Here is a 21,167-nt window from a genome sequence, read left to right on the forward strand (position 1 = left end):
GATATGATTCTTTAGGGTCTTTTGCTGGATCAGTATCAGCAGATACTCATAATTTTCAGGATCGGTTCTGAAAAATTGGTATCGTTGCATCCCTAGTCCTGTGGTCTGATGATAAACGTATTTGGTTCAGATGGTGTCTAGCGTGTGGGGCGGCAACAGTCAAGTATGGTGGTGGGAGTGTCATGGTCTGGGGCTGCATGAGTGCTGCCGGCACTGGGGAGCTACAGTTCATTGAGGGAACCATGAATGCCAACATGTACTGTGAAGCAGAGACTGGGCCACAGGGCAGTATTCCAACATGATAATGACCCCAAACACACCTCCAAGACGACCACTGCCTTACTAAAGAAGCTGAGGGTAAAGGTAATGGACTGGCCAAACATGTCTCCAGACCTAAACCCTATTGAGCATCTGTGGGGCATCCTCAAATGGAAGGAGGAGGAGCGCAAGGTCTCTAACAGCCACCATCTCCGTGATGTCGTCATGGAGGAGTGGAAGAGGACTCCAGTGGCAATCTGTGAAGCTCTGGTGAACTCCATGCCCAAGAGGGTTATGGCAGTGCTGGAAAAAAATGGTGGACACACAAAATATTGACACTTTGGGCCCAATTTGGACATTTTCACTTAGGGGTGTACCCACTTTTGTGGCCAGCGGTTTAGACATTAATGGCTGTGTGTTGAGTTATTTTGAGGGGACAGCAAATTTACACTGTTATACATGCTGTGCACTCACTACTTTACATTGTAGCAAAGTATCATTTCTTCAGTATTGTCACATGAAAAGATATATTAAAATATTTACAAAAATGTGAGGGGTGCACTCACTTCTGTGAGATACTGTATATCTATGGAGCACACTAAACTGGCTAACTAGCACATTATTAGGAAAGGTGATTTGCAAAGATTCATAAAAACCCTTATACTAACTTCTTCTGTAGATAAAGCTGGATCACGAATGATTCGGGCAAACATCGATGCATTTATGTAGATCTGGGATCGGCGCATTCCCTTCAAAATGAAAGTAACGTTAATCCTCTGCGTCTTCAGCGTCTCAGATGTCGGGAGTAAATGACGACATGCTATATTCATTATTACATCCAACAACTAAACACTTCAATCGCTTAATCGGGTCATCTTGTCTTCCCCTGCACCGGAGTCGACACAATGGCGGACTGATGACAGCTCACTCAGGGTCTAAGGTAAGACGGTCTTGTCAATAAACTATCGTGGGAGGGGCCTGTACATAACTACATCATTCTGACAGGGCTCTCAGAATAGCCTGATTTGAAAAAGGGGATTTAAAAAAAAACACTGGGTGGATTTTTATAATTATAGGATGGATGTGTACACACACTTTCAACACACATTTATGTTCAAACAACTTGTAAAGTTAATTTTGCATCCGATGACCGCTTTAAACAAATAATGTAGCCTTAAAGTTAAAAGTTTAAATTCTCACCAGTCAGTATTTTATGGCTGATTCAATATCCTCAGACTCAAAACATTCAACTGTAAAATACATATCTGAGCCATATTTTAAACTTAATAATAAACTTAAACTTGATAATTTTCAAACTCTAATATTACTTTTATAGTAGGTAGAAAAAGAGATGTTATACAAAGTAAACATTAATTTAATAATTTAATAATAAAATTAGATTATTTAGTTTGGTAACATTTTCTTGTAATATCAAACTTGCTATTTTTCCCAACACATTATAGATGGGAATATATTGCTGCATTTTTATTTTGCATTAATTAGTATTAAAGTTGAAATACTCAATTTAATGGCTGATTTAGCCCTTTACATATCAAGTCTGCCAATAACATGTCCAGATCATATTTTACTCCCAGTCCAAAATAAGAATTTATATTTTGCACAAACAAAATAAAGCCTTTTTGTACAATAAGGGAATTGTTTTTTATGACAATTAAGCACAATTTATTCTATTTAAATGAGACAAAGATTAACAATAGAAATATGTTTATATATTTAAACAATTTTATTCAATACTTAAACTTCTTTGACATAACCAGAGAATAAGAAACAAAATATATCATCATAATTTCTAAATGTACATAAATTTTAGATTATAATTCCAGTGATTAGTACAAAATGTTATCTTTTGCCTGAAATGCATTCATGAACCTCTGAAAAACCAGTCATGGTTTGTCCTCTGAAAAACAATGGGCAATCATACATCCAGGATCAGATTTGCACGACAAAACACATATTACATTTGTATTTATAAAATCCAGCTCAGTTCCTGTTTTTCCATTCCATGTGGTCTGCATCACTCTGTCTCCCTTGAAACATTATATTATATTTCAACACAGTAAGTACAAGACAGGTGAATGCCAGGTATGACGAGAGGATGGAGGAACCGGAGGAGCCCTGTGACATCTTTACTAAATACAAAAGATTTATTTTAATTGCACAGGACGGAACAGTCTAGTAGGCTCCTACGATGCTCCTCTACACTGGACGTCTACAGCCAGGTACAAGGCAAAGGATTCTGGGAAAGAAGCCCAGAGGTCAGCAGGTGGCATCGATAATATTGCCATCCATCTGGTGGCGATAAACAACTCGCGCTTTATGGGAAAAATAGACGGGACGTGCGGCGCTTTCCTCTCCGTCGTAACCCCAGGAGACTGTCGGAGAGAAGCCAGGTGGCACCTCAACAGATGGCACTGTGAACATAAAGAGAGAGAGGAAATTAATGTTCAGTGTCGACTACTGAAAGACAGTTTGATTTATAACTTCATTAGCAACATATCAGGACAAAATTTAGTAAACAAGGTGACTTACCAGGCGGAGGAGGGCACAGCCTGCTTTTACCCCGGTCTTTACAGCGTTTGTACCAAGGAAAACACTGCAAGACTTTCTTACCCATGGTTTACACAATCTAGAGGTCTGGAGAGAACATAAAGTGTAAGATCTACTGACTGATGAATATGGACTTTCAGTGCCATTGTGTTTGTTTCTTCAAGCTTATCTCACTTCTCTGACCGGAACGTTAGCTGAGAGGTGAAAGCGGGAGATTGCTAATAATGGCTCAAAGAAACAAAGAACTCATTCATCCTGAGAGGATTAATCTTCAGTCGTGTCTGAGGCTTGTAACGCTGCTATATCACTTGAGTGGGGCGCATAGTTGTGTTCCCTGACCCACTTCGGAGGGCTGGGACAACCGGCCAAGAACAACCAGCTCTGACTACACAATCAGTCACAAAGTCAGACTCAGTGTACGTAAATTTAACTACAGGAAGGGAACAGCTATATAGCAACAGGACACTTTTGTTAAGTAAATAATGAGCATGTATTTAGCAACCACCCATGTATTTAGCAGAATGGGACAATGATTTATTTTGTATAAATCATTAAAATGTTTAATATGTGACAGCTGTATTGAATTTACAAAGAAATAATTTTAGTAAAGTGTGCTGTAAATATATTTCCAGTTTTGCCAAATTTAGCAACCAGAGATAGAATATTTTTCAAAACAAAAATTTATAAAAATGTATTAAATAAAAAAAAATAAAAAAAGAACAAATCAATGTTCTTTATACTATTGAAACGTTTACAATGTTGTATTTGTATTTATTTATTTATTTAGCAGACACTGTTATAAGCAAACAAATAAAGAATACTTCTGGAAAATTGTAAAAAAAATGTAGAATAAGATTTAAAAAAATATTTTATATATTGAAATAGCACATTCTTTAAATGTTTGTTCGCACAACATTAAAATGTTTGATCTGGCTAACTGCAGAGGTAAAATATTGAATGAATAAATAAATAATATTGTTTTTATGATAATAAAAATATTATTATTTATACTAATCTTATTATTATTACTATTATGTTATTATATAAAATAATGATGATAATAATCATATTTATTATTATTATTATAGCCAGGGGGGTTACAAAAATGCAGGCTGTGGAACATTTGAATAAATTAATGTAAATAAATAAATACTTTATATATGTATCCATTAAATGTATAATATAAATTATTTAAATTTAATATATAATTTTGTATTTACAAAGTATGTGCTTTAGTACTGGCAATATATATATATATATATTAGTTGTAATATCAAACTTGCAATTTTTTTTGATGATATATGATAATATTTTGGGCTCCTTTACATCAACAGTTAGAAACTTGCCAAGACCCTCTTCACTCCAGTGCTCACTGATCCTTTGACTGAGCACCATACCTTCAGCCTATAGATTCAAGCAAAAAAGAATTGTAGTTCTATGAAAAGTATCTTACATAAAACTCAACCGAAGGGAGATTAATCCTTCATTTAAGAAAATCAAACCAGAGCGACTTGGCGCGCGCTGCACACAAACACACCACCGATCAAATGAGTACAAAGCCAGATAACCAAGAGCTCAGCATCAACATACTGACATAATCACATTGTTTATAGTAGTAGCAGTATTGTTTATTAGTAAAATGTTATTCTATTTAATAATCTATTGAAATGCAGAGTAAATATGCAGTACTATATAACTTATATTTCAGGATAGCATAATAACTGTAGCAATAACTTAAATAAAAAATATAATAATAATAAAAATATGCACGTTGGAGTAGCAATAATATAGTTATTGGGCATATAAGCGCGAGTAGTAGCTATTATTCTGTCAATCACACTAAACATTTATGCATGATGCATACATATTAAAATGTTGTATACAATCTTTGCCTACGTCAACCACTCCCATTTTAAACACTTCAATCACCAACTTTTGACAAACGTAGGCTACCTGTAGTGTAGAGGAACGAAGTGGCGCCGCGTGTCTTATCCAGTGATCTGTTGGATCTGCTGCGTTTGAAACTCTGGCTCCATGAGATTGTGCTCTTGCTGGTCCCTATAGAGATCGTGTTATGGCAGTGATCAGGTCGCATTCCCGGCGGATACTGATGCTGTACTGCCTGTTCCGTTACCACGGTTGCGTATTAAAGCTTTGATTGAGCGTGCGCGGAACGCCATGGGAAATTTCCACCGGCTGAGGCTTTAAATAACTAATCCTGCAAGCCACAACAAAAGCTCATGACCTCAGAAGTGTCTGAGTACATTTATCCCTTTTTTCAGCATTTGTCTTAGCTGTCCTTCTTAATAAATTGCACTCAATAAATAAATAAACCAATGGCAATTAAAGCTGCTGTAAGAGATTTTTTGCCTTTTGTGTCTGACAGATAGGCCTATCACTGAAATATATGTCTGAGAAATTAAACTAACTTATTCGGTGTGTAGGTTGAGTTAAATGCAGCCTTCACCTTTTTAGCCAATCAGAAAATTTGGATGCAATTTAGCATAAGGTTGGGGTGGTATGGCCAAATCAATTTGGGTCAGAAAGTTCTCGGATTTCATCAAATATATCTTAATTTGCGTTCTTAAGATGAACAAATGTCTAATGGGTTTGGAATGAAATGAGGGTTAGTAATTAATGACAGAATTTTCATTTTTGGGTGAACTATGCCTTTAACTCCCCACAACATTTTAGTATTGGGGTAAGTTTCAACAGTCAAGTAATTTTCTTTTCAAAAAGTAAAAAAAGAAAGAAAAAAAAAAGTCTAGTTATTGTTGAAATTTTGTTTGGATCCACAGAAATAATTTACAACAGTGCATGGGAAAAGTGTGTACGATTGTGTAATGGGATAATGAGAGAATATCAGCTGCACTAAAAATGACTAAATAGCTTGCTACACATTGACCATTTTTGAAATTTCATACATTTATGTTGGGAATGTTTTATTTAATTTTTAAGTAGTAAGAGGTGTTCTTACAGTGATAAGAACATTTTTACAAATAGTTTCTTTTGTACAAAAATCACTAAAATACAAAAAATGCAGACACATTATACAAAGTAACAACATTACAATATGCATTTCGTTTTTTAAAATAGTTCCACCCTTTTTCACCATCTTACAGACCTTAGGTTAGACACCATATTGAATTTATCATGTATGAAAACGAGGCTGTGAGGGATAGACTTACTGTCTTTACAATGGCACGCACTGAATAAAGATCCTACTAAAGGTTCCAAAAGGGAGTTTTCACAGTGATGCCCAGTTTTGGTTCCCCAAAGAACCTTTCAGTGAACAGTTCTTAAAAGAACCATTTTGTCTAGTGTGAAGAACATTTTAATAATCTAAAGTTCCTTTTTTCACTGTAAATAACCTTTTGTGAAATTAAAAGTTTCCATGGATGGTAAAGGTTCTTTGTGGAACCATTCATGCCAATAAGGAACTTTTATTTTTTAGAGTGTAGTTCATGTAATTTTCAGAACTTTCAAAACCAAAAAGTAAGATGTATTGTCAGCTGAACAATGTTGTTAAACAACAGTAAAACCCACTGAACACACTGTACTTCTATCCTTCATAGCCTTGTTTTCATTCCTGTCAAAAATGAAATATGGTGCTATGTCACCATGTCCGACTATGTCAAGTCAAGTCACCTTTATTTATATAGCGCTTTTAACAATGTAAATTGTGTCAAAGCAACTGCACAATATCAAAAAAGGAAAATAGTGTGTCAATAATGTAAAATGAAAAGATAAAAAAAAGATTTTCAGTTAAAAGCATTTCATTATTGAATTCAGTGATGTCATCATCCAGCTCAGTTCAGTTTAAATAGTGTCTTTGCAATCAGGTTGACAATATCGCTGGAAATGAAGTGTCCCCAACTAAGCAAGCCATAGGCGACAGCGGCAAGGAACCAAAACTCCATCGGTGACAGAATGGAGAACAAAACCTTGGGAGAAACCAGGCTCAGTCGGGGGGCCAGTTCTCATCTGGCCAAACGAACCAGCAGTTCAATTCCAACTGCAGCAAAGTCAGATTGTAAGGGTTTAATGTATGGTCTATAGGTTGATCCAGTTAAGAAGGACTGAAAAAATGTCACTGCAAAAGCAAGGGTAAAAAGACTCTTATAAATGCACAATTTGTAAAACTGCTGAGAACATGGAACTGCTATTGACATATCAGTACTATTTGTTTTTTGTTTTTTTTGTATGTGACCTTTTGCTATGGCTATTCACATTAAATTCACCATGCTCTTCTTTTAGGCTGCTCAAACCCACACACTACCCTTTCCCTCGCTCTCTCCTGCCCCCTGCTGGCCACAACAGCCCCCCAGGCCTCGATGACGTGATGCAGGCAGGTTCTTGTAGACGGCACGGCTGTAGGGGATGAAGCACAGGCCCAGCTGGAGGTGGCGTGCCATCCTGCAGTAAGCGGCCAGAGCCAGAACCAGGAGCGGCGCCAGCAGCAGGAACCCCACCACTAGTAAAGCCACACAGCCTCCATCATCTAAGAGATCTGAACAGTAGACGGAAGTACCATGGCGCTGAACCTTTGGAAGAGATGGGGAGGAGTGCAAGAAAAGGAGTTAGTTAGGAAGATTTCACAAGAGAAGGAGGGAGGGGACTGAAAGTACTGTAAAAAGTGTGTCTGATATATATTGTCAGTTCAGATAAGAGTATGATTACATTGACCAGCGATAAGAAAATTTATAAAAACAATCACTTATGGTGAAGCAATGGGAGTTGACTGAGGCTGCTCAGCTGGAGACAGCTAACTGATCACTGACACAGGGAAATGATAAAGAGAGGATCATGTAACAGAGTTTATTTCCTCTTCTCACCCAGGTGATTTGTGTTAGTTGAACTGAACTCTGGGCAGTTTAGTGCTATGACACTAGAGCAATCCGAGCTGTTTTAATTTCTTTTGGAGGGAGAGAGATTAAATTTGGGGTGGAATCACAGTATGTGAGAACAAGTACAGAAAAAGATTAAAATATAATAGCAGGTATCATAAATATACACTAACGTTCAAAAGTTTGTGGTGAGTAATTAGCACTTCAACGACTCATTAAATTGACCAAAACTGACAGTAAAGACATTTATAATGTTACAAAAGGTTTATATTTAAAAAATGCTGATCATATGATCTTTCTATTCATCAAACAATCCTGAAAAATGTATCATGGTTTCCACAAAAATGTTAAGCACCAAGTCAGTATATTAGAATGATTTCTGAAAGATCACGTGACATGAAAATTCGAGATGGTCCTCACTGCAGAACACAAGATCCAGGGGGTGTGGTTGGATCTAGATCCAACTCCTCCCACCTTACATATACCTAAACCTACCCGTCTCCACCCCCTGATCCCTAAACCCACCCATCTCCACCACCTAGATGTGGATCTAACCTTTTAAATTGTAATAAAAAACACTTCTTTCAGCACTTATTTCAAAAACATAAAAAAATCTTACCGACAACAAACTTTTGTACCAAACCTCAAATGTTTTTTTTTTTTAACATGTAATGTACAAACAGGAACTGGCCAATCGGTCAGGTGAATTTGGTTAATTAGGATTGGATAGTAACTTCACAGTGTCGGCCCAGATCCGGCCCACATCTGGCCCGCATGGATTTCACGCGGGCCAGATGTGGGCCGGATCTGGTCCAACATTGCTGTCTGGGACGTTACTTATTCATTACATAACATCAGAAACCGCACTTACCGTTGAATGGCAGAGGAAGCCAAAAACAACCATGACAAGCGAAGGCAGGAGGATGAGGCCGAAGATAAACGCAGCCAGACCCACATTGAGGGCGGCGATGATAAGATTCTGTGCCGTTACCAGAACAGAACAGGCCCAACAGTCCATAGAGCCCCTCAGCTCCAGGGGAGACTCATACACCTCACTGCCTGCTATCGAGTACGGAGGAGGAACCACCACACCTGAGCTGGACACATTTGCTGGAGTACTGGAGGAGATGGAGCCAGTGTGATGGAGGCGTGGGTGAGGGGAATCGAGCTCCCCTCGGTCCGTCGCGGTCTGCAAGGACACAGGTTTCTCCAAGGTACCATTACGGGAAAGACTCATCTTGCCGTTCATCAGTCTTTCAGGTATTAAAGTATAGTTTTTGGCTGGCAAAAAAGAAATATTCAAAATAATGAATTGGCTCTGTAAACTGCCCACAAACAGCAATAAATAGCCCTTTAAGTCATGCTAACAGCAATAAATGCCTAGCCTATTCAATGAATATTCCAGTTAAGCTCAGTGGACAGTAGGCTAATGGCTGTTTGTGACATAATGTTGATTTCCACAGAAAAGTTCTTAGAAAAAAGAAAAAGATTGAGACAAAATAAGCCCATTTTTGAAGGATTTAAAAGTGAAGTATATGTGGAGCTTGTAATTTTATAAAAACACTTACACTAATTCCTGTGTTAAGACTTGTGTATTATTTGAGCTGTAAAGCTGTTTAATCTTACGAATTAGCCCGACTCACTATTGTAAGTGCCTCGCAACACAAACCTTTGCTTTTTTTATTAAAGAAAAAGAGAGACAATTGAAAAAGTATTTTTTGTGTTAATCAGCATTATCCCACAAATGCTGTCGATTGAGCTTAACTTGCATAAAATCAAGAATAGCCAATTGTTGGTGGAAACTAAAAATTGTGGACTATATATTTCTCGAAACAGGTCTGGTAAAATGTAGAGAAAGCAAACGGCGGTAACTAACACTGAGGATAAGGAAACGAAGCCTCTGACCCCACCCTGATCTCCAGGATGACCAAAAAATACAAAACAATAACTTTGGAATGGCTCATCAGGAAACCCCGAATGCTGACCAGACCAGAAATACTATGAAATAGCGGAACCCTAAAAGAGCAACATCCTAAAGAAACAGTCATTAATAGCCTTTAACAGCTTGTTACAGATCCTCATGAACCATTTAAGCAAGTGAATGTCAGGAAAACATAACATTTCCTCTGATTTATTCAGGTTAGTCTCTTTGATCAATAATACACATTGAGTAGTATAAGGACAGATGTTAGAGCACAGATCATCTTCATGTTTTAGATTGTGACATCAGAAGTCAGAGGTCACATGCTTGCTTATTCTTTCTAGGAATAAGTCCTCTGCTTACCCTTGTTTATTTGGAGTGGGCCCAATTTTTAGTGAATACAAGTATGATATCACGCTTCCATTAATAGTTCCGATGTCATCAAGATCTTGATTTAAAAACCTTTCCCACACAATCGCCTTTTAAACTCTTAAAGGAGCAATTTGCTGTGACCTTAAGGAAGTTTTCAATGGCCCGTCTCACTTAAGTGTTTATTTAAGTGACAATAATTACCAAAAGTTACCAATAATTATTTTTAAACTTATAAAATTGTAAGTGGTAAATTATTTTCATTATATTTGATTATTTATTTAGAGATATACATATTAATATGATTAATATGCAATAATGTACATATTTAATACATACATATTTAATAATATAGAAATATTTTATTTCATTTTATAAGTGTTTATGTGTTTTCATTAGTGTGAATAGTGCAAGCATTTGTACATTTGCTAAGATTAAATCACCATGACTAATCTTACATTCAGAATATCAGGAAATTCCACAAAATATATAAATATATAAAGGGGGTTTTGACAGTACACTGACAGTCTTTAGGGAATTAAGGTCAGTATATATAGCAGAACAGAGACCAAACTGAACTAAACTATGAAACAGTGTTTATCACTGGTGTATTGAAAATTAAGAATATATTTAATCTTGGCCCAAGATACCAGACCTGAACGCATCATCATACTGAAAGACCTTTGCAATCTATTTATTCAAAGCCTGCATGATTTATAGGCCACACTAAAATGTATATGTGCCTATTTAAATATGCATACATAAAAAATGTAATTCATACACTACTGGCAAAAGTTTCAAATAATTAGGATTTTATAATCTTTTTGAAAGAATTTCTTATGCTCTCCAAGATTGCATTTATCTGATCACAAATGCAAATATTGTGAAATATTATTACTATAAAAATAATTCTATTTTAATATATTTAAAAATGTACTTTATTCCTGTGACGCAAAGCTGAATTTTCAGCATCATTACTCGTGTCTTCAGTGTCACACGATCCTTCAGAAATCATTCTAATATGATATCTTTCTTTTTTTGTGGACATTTGTGATATAAAGTAAAACCTACAAGGCATTTACATGAAACAGTGTTATTTACATAAGTTCAAACCCAATGAAAAGTGTAACATTTTCTATACTTACATTAGAGTAATAAAGTTGGTCGTCCGTTCCCTCAAACACCACCTTTCCTCCTGCAGAAAAGTTTCCTTTACTTGTTATATAATTTCCTTTCCCGACTGAATCCTTCACACTGGCCGAGAGGATTATTCCAGTCTATAATTTTTACTATGCATTTTATTCATCTAGTTTTCATGTCCACCTGTAGAATCTCCACTGGCTCTGTGTGAAACTGAACTCTGTGGAACGCTCACTCCTCTATTTCAGCCCTTTCTTTTCCTCCTTTCCTGCTCCGCTCTTTCCTTCCTTTGACGAAGATGTCCTGTCTTGGTATCTCGGTTATATCTCTCCGCTCCCGCTTCTCTTTCTGGCCTCCCGCTGCTCTGGCTGGGGCATTTAGGATTGTGGGGTTTCGGGCAGTAGGGGCGTAGTCTTATCCAGGAGATTTGTTTGCCCAATAAGATGGATGACCTGGACTCCCTTTGGTACTACACACTCTACACACTTTCTATACACTTTCATTTCTTATGTTGCTTATTAGCATGCCTATTAATAACATATTGGTTGTTTATTAGTGTTTATAAAGCACATATTCTGCATGACCATATTCTATATCCCTAATCCTCCCCAATAACCCTAAACTTAACAACTGCCTTACTAACTATTAATAAGCAGCAAATTAGGAGTTTGAGGCAGAAGTCTTAGTTAATGGTTTGTTAATAGCGAGAATTGGAAATAAAGTGTGACCAAAATGTTATTAAAATAATAAAAAAAATATCTGCATATTATATTATACTGAACACAATTTTGTTAACAACTAAATTATTTATTTTATTTATTATTACTTAGATCTTATAACTGCCATAGGGACATTCCTTTCACACTCATATATAATAATATAATAATAAACTTTATTTTCTGTAGCGCCTTTAAAAGTTACATCTCAAAGCGCTTTACCAAGGCATACAGAAAAAATACATTGAGATTGACAATCAGAGAAACATATCACATATATGCTAACCGGAAAAAATATGTTTTAAGAGAAGATTTAAAAACACTAAGGGATTCAGCAGATTCAGTTTAATTTCAGTAGGGAGAGAATTCCAGAGTTTTGGTGCCACAGAAGAGAAGGCCCGGTCACCCATAGAACGTAAACGAGTTACAGGAATAGTTAAAAAGCCAGAATCAGATGAGCGAAGATTTAATATATGAATAAATTAAAATCTTCATGGAAAATGTAATATAATATAATATAAATAATTAGTCTTGACAGCTCTGATATGTCCTGAGAGATATTAAACCGATATGTAATATAATTTAATATAATATAATATAATTTTCTTTTTCCTTTTGAAGGAAACATAAAAAAATAAATAGATAAATGAATTAATGAATGAATAAATATTTATATATTTATTTCTGCATTTCTTTATGTATTTAATTATTTAATTATGTATTTAACAATTTATTTATATATTTCAACATGTATTAAATTATTTAATTATGAGTAATTTGGCCCTCCATATAATATAATGTAATATAATATAATATAATATCATATCATATCATATCATATTATTTTCTCTTTCCTTTTGAAGTCTATTTATTTTGCTGTCCAAACTATAATATAATATAATATAATATAATATAATATATATCATTTTATCTTTCTTTTTGAAGCCTATTTATTTTGCTGTCCAAACTATAATAAATGTAATATAATATAATATAATATATAATTTTCTCTTTCCTTTTGAAGCCTATTAATTTTGATGTCCAAACTATGCACCATTGTATGGTTACTTGCATGTAATTATTTGGAGTTAGCATCATTTTATTTGCAGCTGTCTGTGATTGTATCAGAACTGATAAACATTTTCAGGTCATGAACCACCAGTTGAGAATGACTGTGATAGAGTGACCTGGATAAGATATCGAGTTAACGGGTGAAAACAGGATGACTTTATCTGAGTAAATAAACAATTTACCGTTGTTTATTTATTTATTCACAGCAGTGGTGACATGGAAAGGGAGATAAAAAGGGTGCTGCTGAAATATACAAGTTAAGTGTGGAGGGATGGTGAAAATCGAGATATATCCTGACGGTCGAGAGGAAAACATGTCTTCCTGTCCTTGGAGCCAGGATTTCCGCAGTAAAGGTGTCAGCAAAACATTACTCCTGTCCCTTGACCTCTGCAGGCCTCCGCTTCCACTCACAGACAGACACTTCCACACACAATCCAGAAATAACTTACCACGTAAACACATGGGAATTTATCAGAATGATTTATTACTTTTTTTATAGTTAGAATTATATCAGGTATAACACACAAAAATCACAAAATGCTTTAGACAAGTCTGGCTCAGTTCCTTAATGTTTTCCTTTGCTTTTTTATTTTTTTTAATTTTATCTTTTCTTTATTTTATTTTTTTATACAGTAAAACAACAACAAAAAAAATGGCAACGAACCTGAAAACAAAGTCCGAGAGGTATGGATGGAACGCAAATCTGAAAACTCTCAACAATCTGCAATTCATCAATAATGATACAAATCGGAAAGGTCATAATTATCATAACAGCTAGGATGACTGGAATCAGACACGTGTCACAATATCCTGTACCTCATGTAAAGCAAACAAATTTCATGTGTTAAATATACAGTACAAAGACATTCAGTTCATAAAAGTGTACTGACTCTGTTCTAAGCACCAACTTGTGAGATTAAATTCATGTTTTCAAACCTACAGATCATTTATACAGAGAGAGACCCATGAGGATGGGGGATCAGCACCATTTTGAATCAGACGTTCCCCCGTAAGCCTCACCACATCAGCACAACAGAAAGATTTACAAAATACGCATGTCTCAGAAAAGAGAAGCATCACGAACGATCAATAAATACAAAAGAAAAAGACGAGTAAATAAATAAAAACAAAACCAACAAAGAATAATTCAGTTATGATTCCGAAAATAAGACTGAGAAATGCATCAAAAGCCACAAGTTTGCAGGAATTAAATGTTTTTTTGTTTTTTTGAGTTGTACAAAAAAGATTCACATAACACACACACACAAGGTTTTCCAGACAAATGCAATCAAATACGTTTGAGATTAAACCCGTATTTTTTGGAACAACTGTTACATATACTGTACCGCACGTGATATTTTAATGCTCTAAAAAATGTCATTATTTATTTAATCAAATACCAGGAAATCATCTTTTGTCTAAATGCATACCACAAGGCCCAAATGGTCTTAGTCTAGACTGTTAAAAAAGTTTTTTTTATTCTTTCCGAAAACCTTAAAACCTAACAACTTTAAAAAAAAAAAAAAAAAATAGCACCCAGTCAAATATGCAAATACCATTTACAAAGGTCAGACTTGTAGTAAATATGACACGACCGAAACAACAGAAAAAACTTAATGCCACTGCAATGGTCATCAGCTCCAAGAGAATTGAATCCCCCGCTGTTATATACGTTGTATCAAAGCACCACTTACTCAGATAAACCACAGACAAACTGGACTGGTGAAATCGTCTTCCATTTGCATAAAAAACTTAAACTACATCAGTACCTGAATTAATGCACATGTTCGGCAAGTTGACAATTTTTAAAAAAGGAATCACAGCAGTTATCCATTGTGGATGAGTGACCTGATAGCCAAGTCCAATGATGTAGCACCACTCTAGTCGATCTGTAATCAGGAGCGTGAGAACTATCAGATGTCCCGTCAGTAGCTGGCTGAGGGGAAGACGACTGCGCTGGAGAGACATCGGCTGATAGTATTGTAAACAATGTGAAGTAAACAGCGATTTGATTGGCTGTTCTGTTAAGTCTGCAGTAGTGGTTTTGGTAAAGAAAAAAGAAAAAGAAAAAAAGGAGAACGTAAGGTTTGTGCCGCTGCTTTGGGGCAGGAGGGTGGGAGATTTGGTTATGGCTGTGTAGTTTCAGACATCAGGTTCACCTACAGCACGGGACTGGAGCCTGGGAAGAGAAAACTCATACATTACAATGTCGTTGATGGATTATTTTACTTGGAAACATTTCACACAAAAAAAAAAAAACAATTCTATTTTGCATAATGAAAATGAAGATTTTATTTTTTAAATATTTATTTATTTGGATTTTAGTTTTATTTTATTTCCAAGACGTCAAGGTCACAGTTCACAAAGCATAATCATCAAGTCTGTTTAAAAAACTAATTACATAACATGTCCAGCTCACATTTCATATTATAAATTATATTACGCATACTGAAAATTAAGCCTATTTTATAAAAATGAAAAATTCAAATAAAACTAAAAAAATAGCATTACAAATTGCTATTTTATTTTAAACATACAGTTCACATTTCACAAAAATATTTTAAATTCTATTTTGGATATTAAAAATTAAGCCTATTTATTTATATAAAAAAACATTACTTTTGTTATTGTTTATTTATTATTTTAAACATATCAGGGTCACATTTGATTAATTCTACTTAGCATTTTAAAATCAAGCCTATTTAAAGAAAAATAATATAAATATTACATATAATCTATATTATATATTTTATTTTAAATGTCCAGATAACTATTCACAAAAATATTGTAATAATTATTATTTGCATTTAGAAAATGAAAACTATTTTTTAGAAATAAAAACAATAAAATAAAATGTAATGATATATATATATATATATATATATATATATATATATATATATATATATATATATATACACACATTTCATTTAAACATGCAGGTCACAATTTACAAAAAAAAAAAAAAAACATTCTATTTTGCATAATCAAAATTATGCTTTTTATTAAATAAATAAAAACTAAATGAAATATTATTAGAAATATCATTACATATTTATCTTTTTTTTCTTTTTTTTTTAATGTTCAGGTCACATTTCACAAAATTATAAACTCTAGCATACCGAAAGGAGAAAGTAAAATAAAATATTACATGTTATATTTTCACATTAGTGTGTATGAGAGTGTTTGTCGTACCAGGTTGAAGTTATCATATGTGTTCATGAGCTCACTGATGCGGTACTGCTCCAGCACCACCACCCCGCTCAGACTGGGGCTCTGCTCCCGAGCGCAGTCCTCACAGTGAACCACATACGACTTCCTACTGCTGCTCTCACTGGTCACAAACAGCAGGTTAAACACCTCCACCTGTTCACACACACACACACACAGTCACGTACATCAACAAGAACATCTCATGACAGCATATTATTTGCCATCAATGTGTTGAGTGTTGGTGGTCCTCACGTCACACTCGTTACAGTAGTACGCTGGCTCATCCTTCACCCTGTTCTGATAGGAGATCTTCTTCCCTGCAGACACTAGCTGGTCCCTCAAAATCTGAATGTGTTTGATGGACTGGAGGAGACAATGTCTGAAAGACAAGACAAGAAGGAGATGGAACTATAAAATCATTTAAAGTAGGTCTCAGTGACACAAATCATGCAACGCCGCACTCACTTGATCATCTTGAATGTGTTTGGGTCTGTGATCTTGATTGTGCGGGCGACGTTCCAGGACACGTGAATCATGGGGACGATTGATTTGACTTTCTTGATCTCATTCCACTCAAAGCGTTCAAGAGCCAGCTGGTATTGATAGGCTGGAAAGACAAAGGGCATGAAGCAAGTGCCAAATACATTTACAGTAAATGTCTGGTGGATGTATTTGGCGCCCCTATTGTTACACTATAGACTCACCATTTAAAGGGCCCACGTTCCAGGCAATGTTGTTGCACCAGCCCACGGCCTGGACCCAGTGCACAGTGCCAGCGTTGATCCACACCAAGTCACCGGGTCTCTGAATGAAGCGGTACACTGGGATGTTTGAACGGTACAGGTCCTCCAGAACCGGCCACCACGAGCCAGTCAGATAGTCCACAGCGTGCCTTACACACAGAAGACATATTGCTTTATATTTAATCGCATTTGTCATCATGCTAAGCCATAAAAATTACTTCCATGTGTGATCCAATGCTTACTTTTCGCACAAGTCACTAATGGCTTTCCAGTAGTGTTCATGGACGGCGAACCACTCACAGTCTCCAGGGCCAATATTGATGTTCACTGAACAGAAGTTATTATTTTCCTGATGTCCTAGAGAGAGGAAATCAGACATTCAGTTTTTAAAAAGGTTTTCTTTTGTTGCTTTATTTTAAACATGTTTAAGTCACATTTAATAAAGTCTACTAATATAATTTGTATAATTAAAATATAATATAATTTAAATACTTTGGTTAAAATAAAAATACATTGTCACATTTTACAAATTCTATTCAGAAAAAATGGAAATGTTGTGTATTTTAATAAATAAATAAATGAAGAAAAAATATCATATCATATATTTCAATATTTTATTTTATTTTATTGTACTGCTAACATCTCCAAGTAACATTTACAAATATATAAATAACTACGTCAGACTTAAGATTTGTGACCTTTCTTTTTTTTTTTTTTGCTTTATTTTAAACATGTCCAGGTCATATGTTAAAAATATCATTACATTTTGTATGATGATAATGAAGCCTATTTTTTAAAAAAAACTATTAAATTAAACATGTTTCTCTACGACAATATTGTGTGTTAGAGAGAGTGTGAAAAGTTATGGTATTATGAAGGATACCAAACTTCTGAAAGGTAGAAAAACCTGACAAAAAAAAAAAACCCACAAGGAAAACAACTTAAATTAATTCAATAATGTCTTTTTTTTCAAATCAAAGATAGTTAGTGAGAGTTAGAGAAGACTCAAATACACAAATACCTTGTGTGTGTGTGTACACTGACCTGGTGTACGGCTGCCAGGGACCTTCATATAAAGCTGGACTGTGTTCATGCCCAGTATAGTGTGGCCAACGTGACTCAGCATGTTCGCGCTGGAGGACACACGCATGAACGCAGGCAACTTCAACAGCTCCTGCAGCTGCAGCTTCCACCTGAAGACAAGACCCCACAGTCCTTTACTCACACCAATGCAAGTACTGACACTCATGAAAGCCCAATGAATGGGGTATATATCGAATGTCACCCGACCAAACCAGAAAACAGGTCTCATCACTTGTTGGAGGAAGCGTTAATAGCAGTACGAACTGATGGCAATATCTATGGACTTTTAAGGTAATCAGCTAATCTAGCTAGTTGTTGTTGACTCTTCGGTGCGACTCCACTGGGCTGGGACACCGGCAAAAGATATAAGTATCGCTTTTTATTTCTCCTCTTTGCTACTACTTGTTTCTACGGAAGTACGGAAGTTCTAAGCGGCCATGCATTATTATAAATTTTCTGTCTTGTTTTCTCGTGATCACGACATAACGAAAGTTCTTTTGTCGTTATCACGACTTAATTTTCTCGTGATCTCGACATAGCGAAAGTTGTTTTGTCGTTATCACGACTGAATTTTCTCGTGATCTCGACATAACGAAAGTTGTTTTGTCGTTATCACGACTTAATTTTCTCGTGATCTCGACATAACGAAAGTTGTTTTGTCGTTATCACGACTGAATTTTCTCGTGATCTCGACATAACGAAAGTTGTTTTGTCGTTATCACGACTGAATTTTCTCGTGATCTCGACATAACGAAAGTTGTTTTGTCGTTATCACGACTGAATTTTCTCGTGATCTCGACATAACGAAAGTTGTTTTGTCGTTATCACGACTTAATTTTCTCGTGATCTCGACATAACGAAAGTTGTTTTGTCGTTATCACGACTGAATTGTCTCGTGATCTCGACATAACGAAAGTTGTTTTGTCGTTATCACGACTGAATTTTCTCATGATCTCGACATAACGAAAGTTGTTTTGTCGTTATCACGACTGAATTTTCTCGTGATCTCGACATAACGAAAGTTGTTTTGTCGTTATCACGACTGAATTTTCTCGTGATCTCGACATAACGAAAGTTGTTTTGTCGTTATCACGACTTAATTTTCTCGTGATCTCGTAATTGTAGCTATCGTGAGAAAATCAGGGTCGCTATATTGTCTTCGACGATAAAGTTGCAGACCCGACAGCCTCTTTCTCAAGTGTCGAACACTTATGTGTAAGTCGTCAATCACTGACAGACACAGAGCTACTTCAGTTTGAGCGAAACGATCATCCATGATGCAGCGATGATGCTGCTTCTATAGCATTTTCTCATGCCGAATACACAGAGAAAATTAAGTCGTGATAACGACAAAACAACTTTTGTTATGTCGAGATCACGAGAAAACAAGACAGAAAAATTATAATAATGCATGGCCGCTTAGAACTTCCATATGTTTCACTTCTGTTTCAGTTTTTATAACCATTTCTTACTATGTGTAAGTAAGTTGTTGTTTTTAGCATGTATGTTTGGTAGTGTTATTTCTTAGAATTACTGATAAACTATACTGTCGTGATTTGTATTTGTTATCCATTTTAATTTTAGTTAAATAATGTCTGAATTTATTATGTCTATATAGGTCTTTTATTAAGTTTTAGTTTTATTTAATTTGAGTTATTTTAATACTTCAACAAAATAAATGGAAATTAAATGATATATTGAATTTATATATATGTATGTATGTATGTGTGGTTGTACATATACAGTACATATATATAGTTGTTGTTTTTTTGGTGTTTGGCTTAGTGTTGTTAGAATCATTATTATACTCCTATACCTTTTGTTCTTTAACATTTTGGATTGTTTTTAGCTTTATTTTTTTGTTTTTCATTTAAATGTTAAGTTTTGAAATTTTGTTGTATGCATTTGTCATTTTTATTTAATTTCTTTATTTTTAACATGTGTATAGGTAGTATTTATAAAGTTTTATCTTTTAGTTTTGGATCTGTTTTTAGTAGTTTTAATACTACAATCGATTGCTTCTGTTGTCCTTATTTGTAAGTCGCTTTGGATAAAAGCGTCTACTAAATGACTAAATAATAATAATAATATCATCTTTGGTATCTCCTTGGAAGGCATCTTGAGTTAAACAGCTCCACATACAAAAAACCTGAACTGGAAGCAACGAGACCTATATTATAGAATAAGGAATTCTGTTGCGGATGACCCCCGTAGTCTCCCTGTCCAACATTATTTTATGGATGATTGACAAATAATGTCACAGTCATATCAAAGTGAACATCTCTCACCGTTTTGGGTCTGATAAGTCAATGTTGGTTCCAAATTTAATGATTTTTCCAATGGTTTTCTGCTCCAAGCTGTTAAAAAATAAAAATTTCAGAGATAGCATTTAAAAAAACAAAAAACAAAAAATAAGATTCAATCTGGCCCTGGTAATAGCAATCTATATGTATTGTTATATGATAGTTTAAACATTATTTTTTAACTTTACCTGGATGTGATGGTAGACGTCTCAGTGTTTCCTTGGGAGTTGGATTTTGTCACAGTTTTTTCCTCTGATTTGTCTTCTTCATCTTCATCTTCACTGTCTTTTTCTTCCTAAAAATAGAAATAACTTTCACTTTCTTCAATTTCATTTTGAGTGTGTGTGTCACTGTGTACCTAAAACTTCCAGGTGATTGCCTGGACCCTCAGCATCATCAAACTGCAATACCCTTGTCCTGAGAGGGAGGAGAAGGGACATTTCACGTAATATTTTTTTATTTCATTTAATTTGACTTTACAGGGTGAGGCAGACTGTTATGCTGTCACCAGAGTGTGTCCCGTTGAGACTTAGATGTAACTCCAGTTAAGCGTGAGATAGAGTTGATTTCTGATCCCACTGAAGCACTCATTGGTAACAATTTCTACCTGTAAGCTCTCCTGGAAACTGGATGCTTGGTACTGTGCATATTTAGCGATGGTGGTGTGAGATCGGCTGCTTTCACAGGGCCAGGTCTGGGCGGATCCTGAATTGTTCCAGTTCTCGTCTGCTGGCTGCTGCACCTGAGTCCTCACCTCCACCGCATGCTCCGAGTTGGCCTCCACCAGGGACTTAGTGGAGAACAGACCCAGATCTACCAGAAAGACAACAATGTCACACTAAACCAGAAACATTTGAAAAGCATCCTTTTCTCTTAGTTTTTTGACTTTCGTCCATAATGAGACAGCGTTTTTGTCCTGCCAAAACGATGACATG

At 35.4% G+C, this 21,167-nt stretch overlaps 2 protein-coding genes and 1 long non-coding RNA gene across 4 annotated transcripts in view; all 3 read right to left on the bottom strand.

The window, feature by feature from the left end:
* Window positions 1–1,848: 1,848 nt before the first annotated feature.
* On the bottom strand, window positions 1,849–4,974 carry LOC306864092. The gene is made up of 3 exons (XR_013783739.1): window positions 4,780–4,974; window positions 2,809–2,913; window positions 1,849–2,690 (listed from the first exon to the last, which is right to left on the bottom strand). It is a non-coding gene; the product is annotated as an uncharacterized lncRNA (long non-coding RNA).
* A 780-nt stretch (window positions 4,975–5,754) lies between these two features.
* Window positions 5,755–11,490, bottom strand: tmem88a (transmembrane protein 88 a). Its single transcript, XM_079407643.1, has 3 exons — window positions 11,109–11,490; window positions 8,545–8,954; window positions 5,755–7,370 (listed from the first exon to the last, which is right to left on the bottom strand). The coding sequence occupies exons 2-3, from the start codon at window positions 8,920–8,922 to the stop codon at window positions 7,089–7,091; spliced, it is 660 nt and encodes a 219-aa protein (XP_079263769.1). The 5' UTR covers window positions 8,923–8,954; window positions 11,109–11,490; the 3' UTR covers window positions 5,755–7,088.
* Window positions 11,491–13,353: 1,863 nt separating this feature from the next.
* The window catches only part of kdm6bb (lysine (K)-specific demethylase 6B, b), a 36,175-nt gene continuing 28,361 nt past the window's right edge, over window positions 13,354–21,167 (bottom strand). Inside the window, exons 14-23 of one of the 2 annotated variants that reach the window (XM_079408610.1) lie at window positions 20,840–21,045; window positions 20,421–20,527; window positions 20,218–20,286; window positions 17,891–18,039; window positions 17,089–17,203; window positions 16,808–16,995; window positions 16,569–16,710; window positions 16,356–16,482; window positions 16,086–16,256; window positions 13,354–15,069 (exon numbers count right to left, since the gene is read on the bottom strand). In XM_079408610.1, the coding sequence (XP_079264736.1) occupies window positions 15,046–15,069; window positions 16,086–16,256; window positions 16,356–16,482; window positions 16,569–16,710; window positions 16,808–16,995; window positions 17,089–17,203; window positions 17,891–18,039; window positions 20,218–20,286; window positions 20,421–20,527; window positions 20,840–21,045 (1,298 nt within the window). In that variant the 3' untranslated portion in view covers window positions 13,354–15,045. Of the gene's footprint in view, window positions 15,070–16,085; window positions 16,257–16,355; window positions 16,483–16,568; window positions 16,711–16,807; window positions 16,996–17,088; window positions 17,204–17,890; window positions 18,040–20,217; window positions 20,287–20,420; window positions 21,046–21,167 lie in introns of those variants that run through there. The other variant, XM_079408611.1, reaches the window with a different exon arrangement.

Source organism: Barbus barbus (assembly GCF_936440315.1).
Source record: "Barbus barbus genome assembly, chromosome: 45".
In the NCBI taxonomy this organism is placed as follows: Eukaryota; Metazoa; Chordata; class Actinopteri; order Cypriniformes; family Cyprinidae; genus Barbus; species Barbus barbus.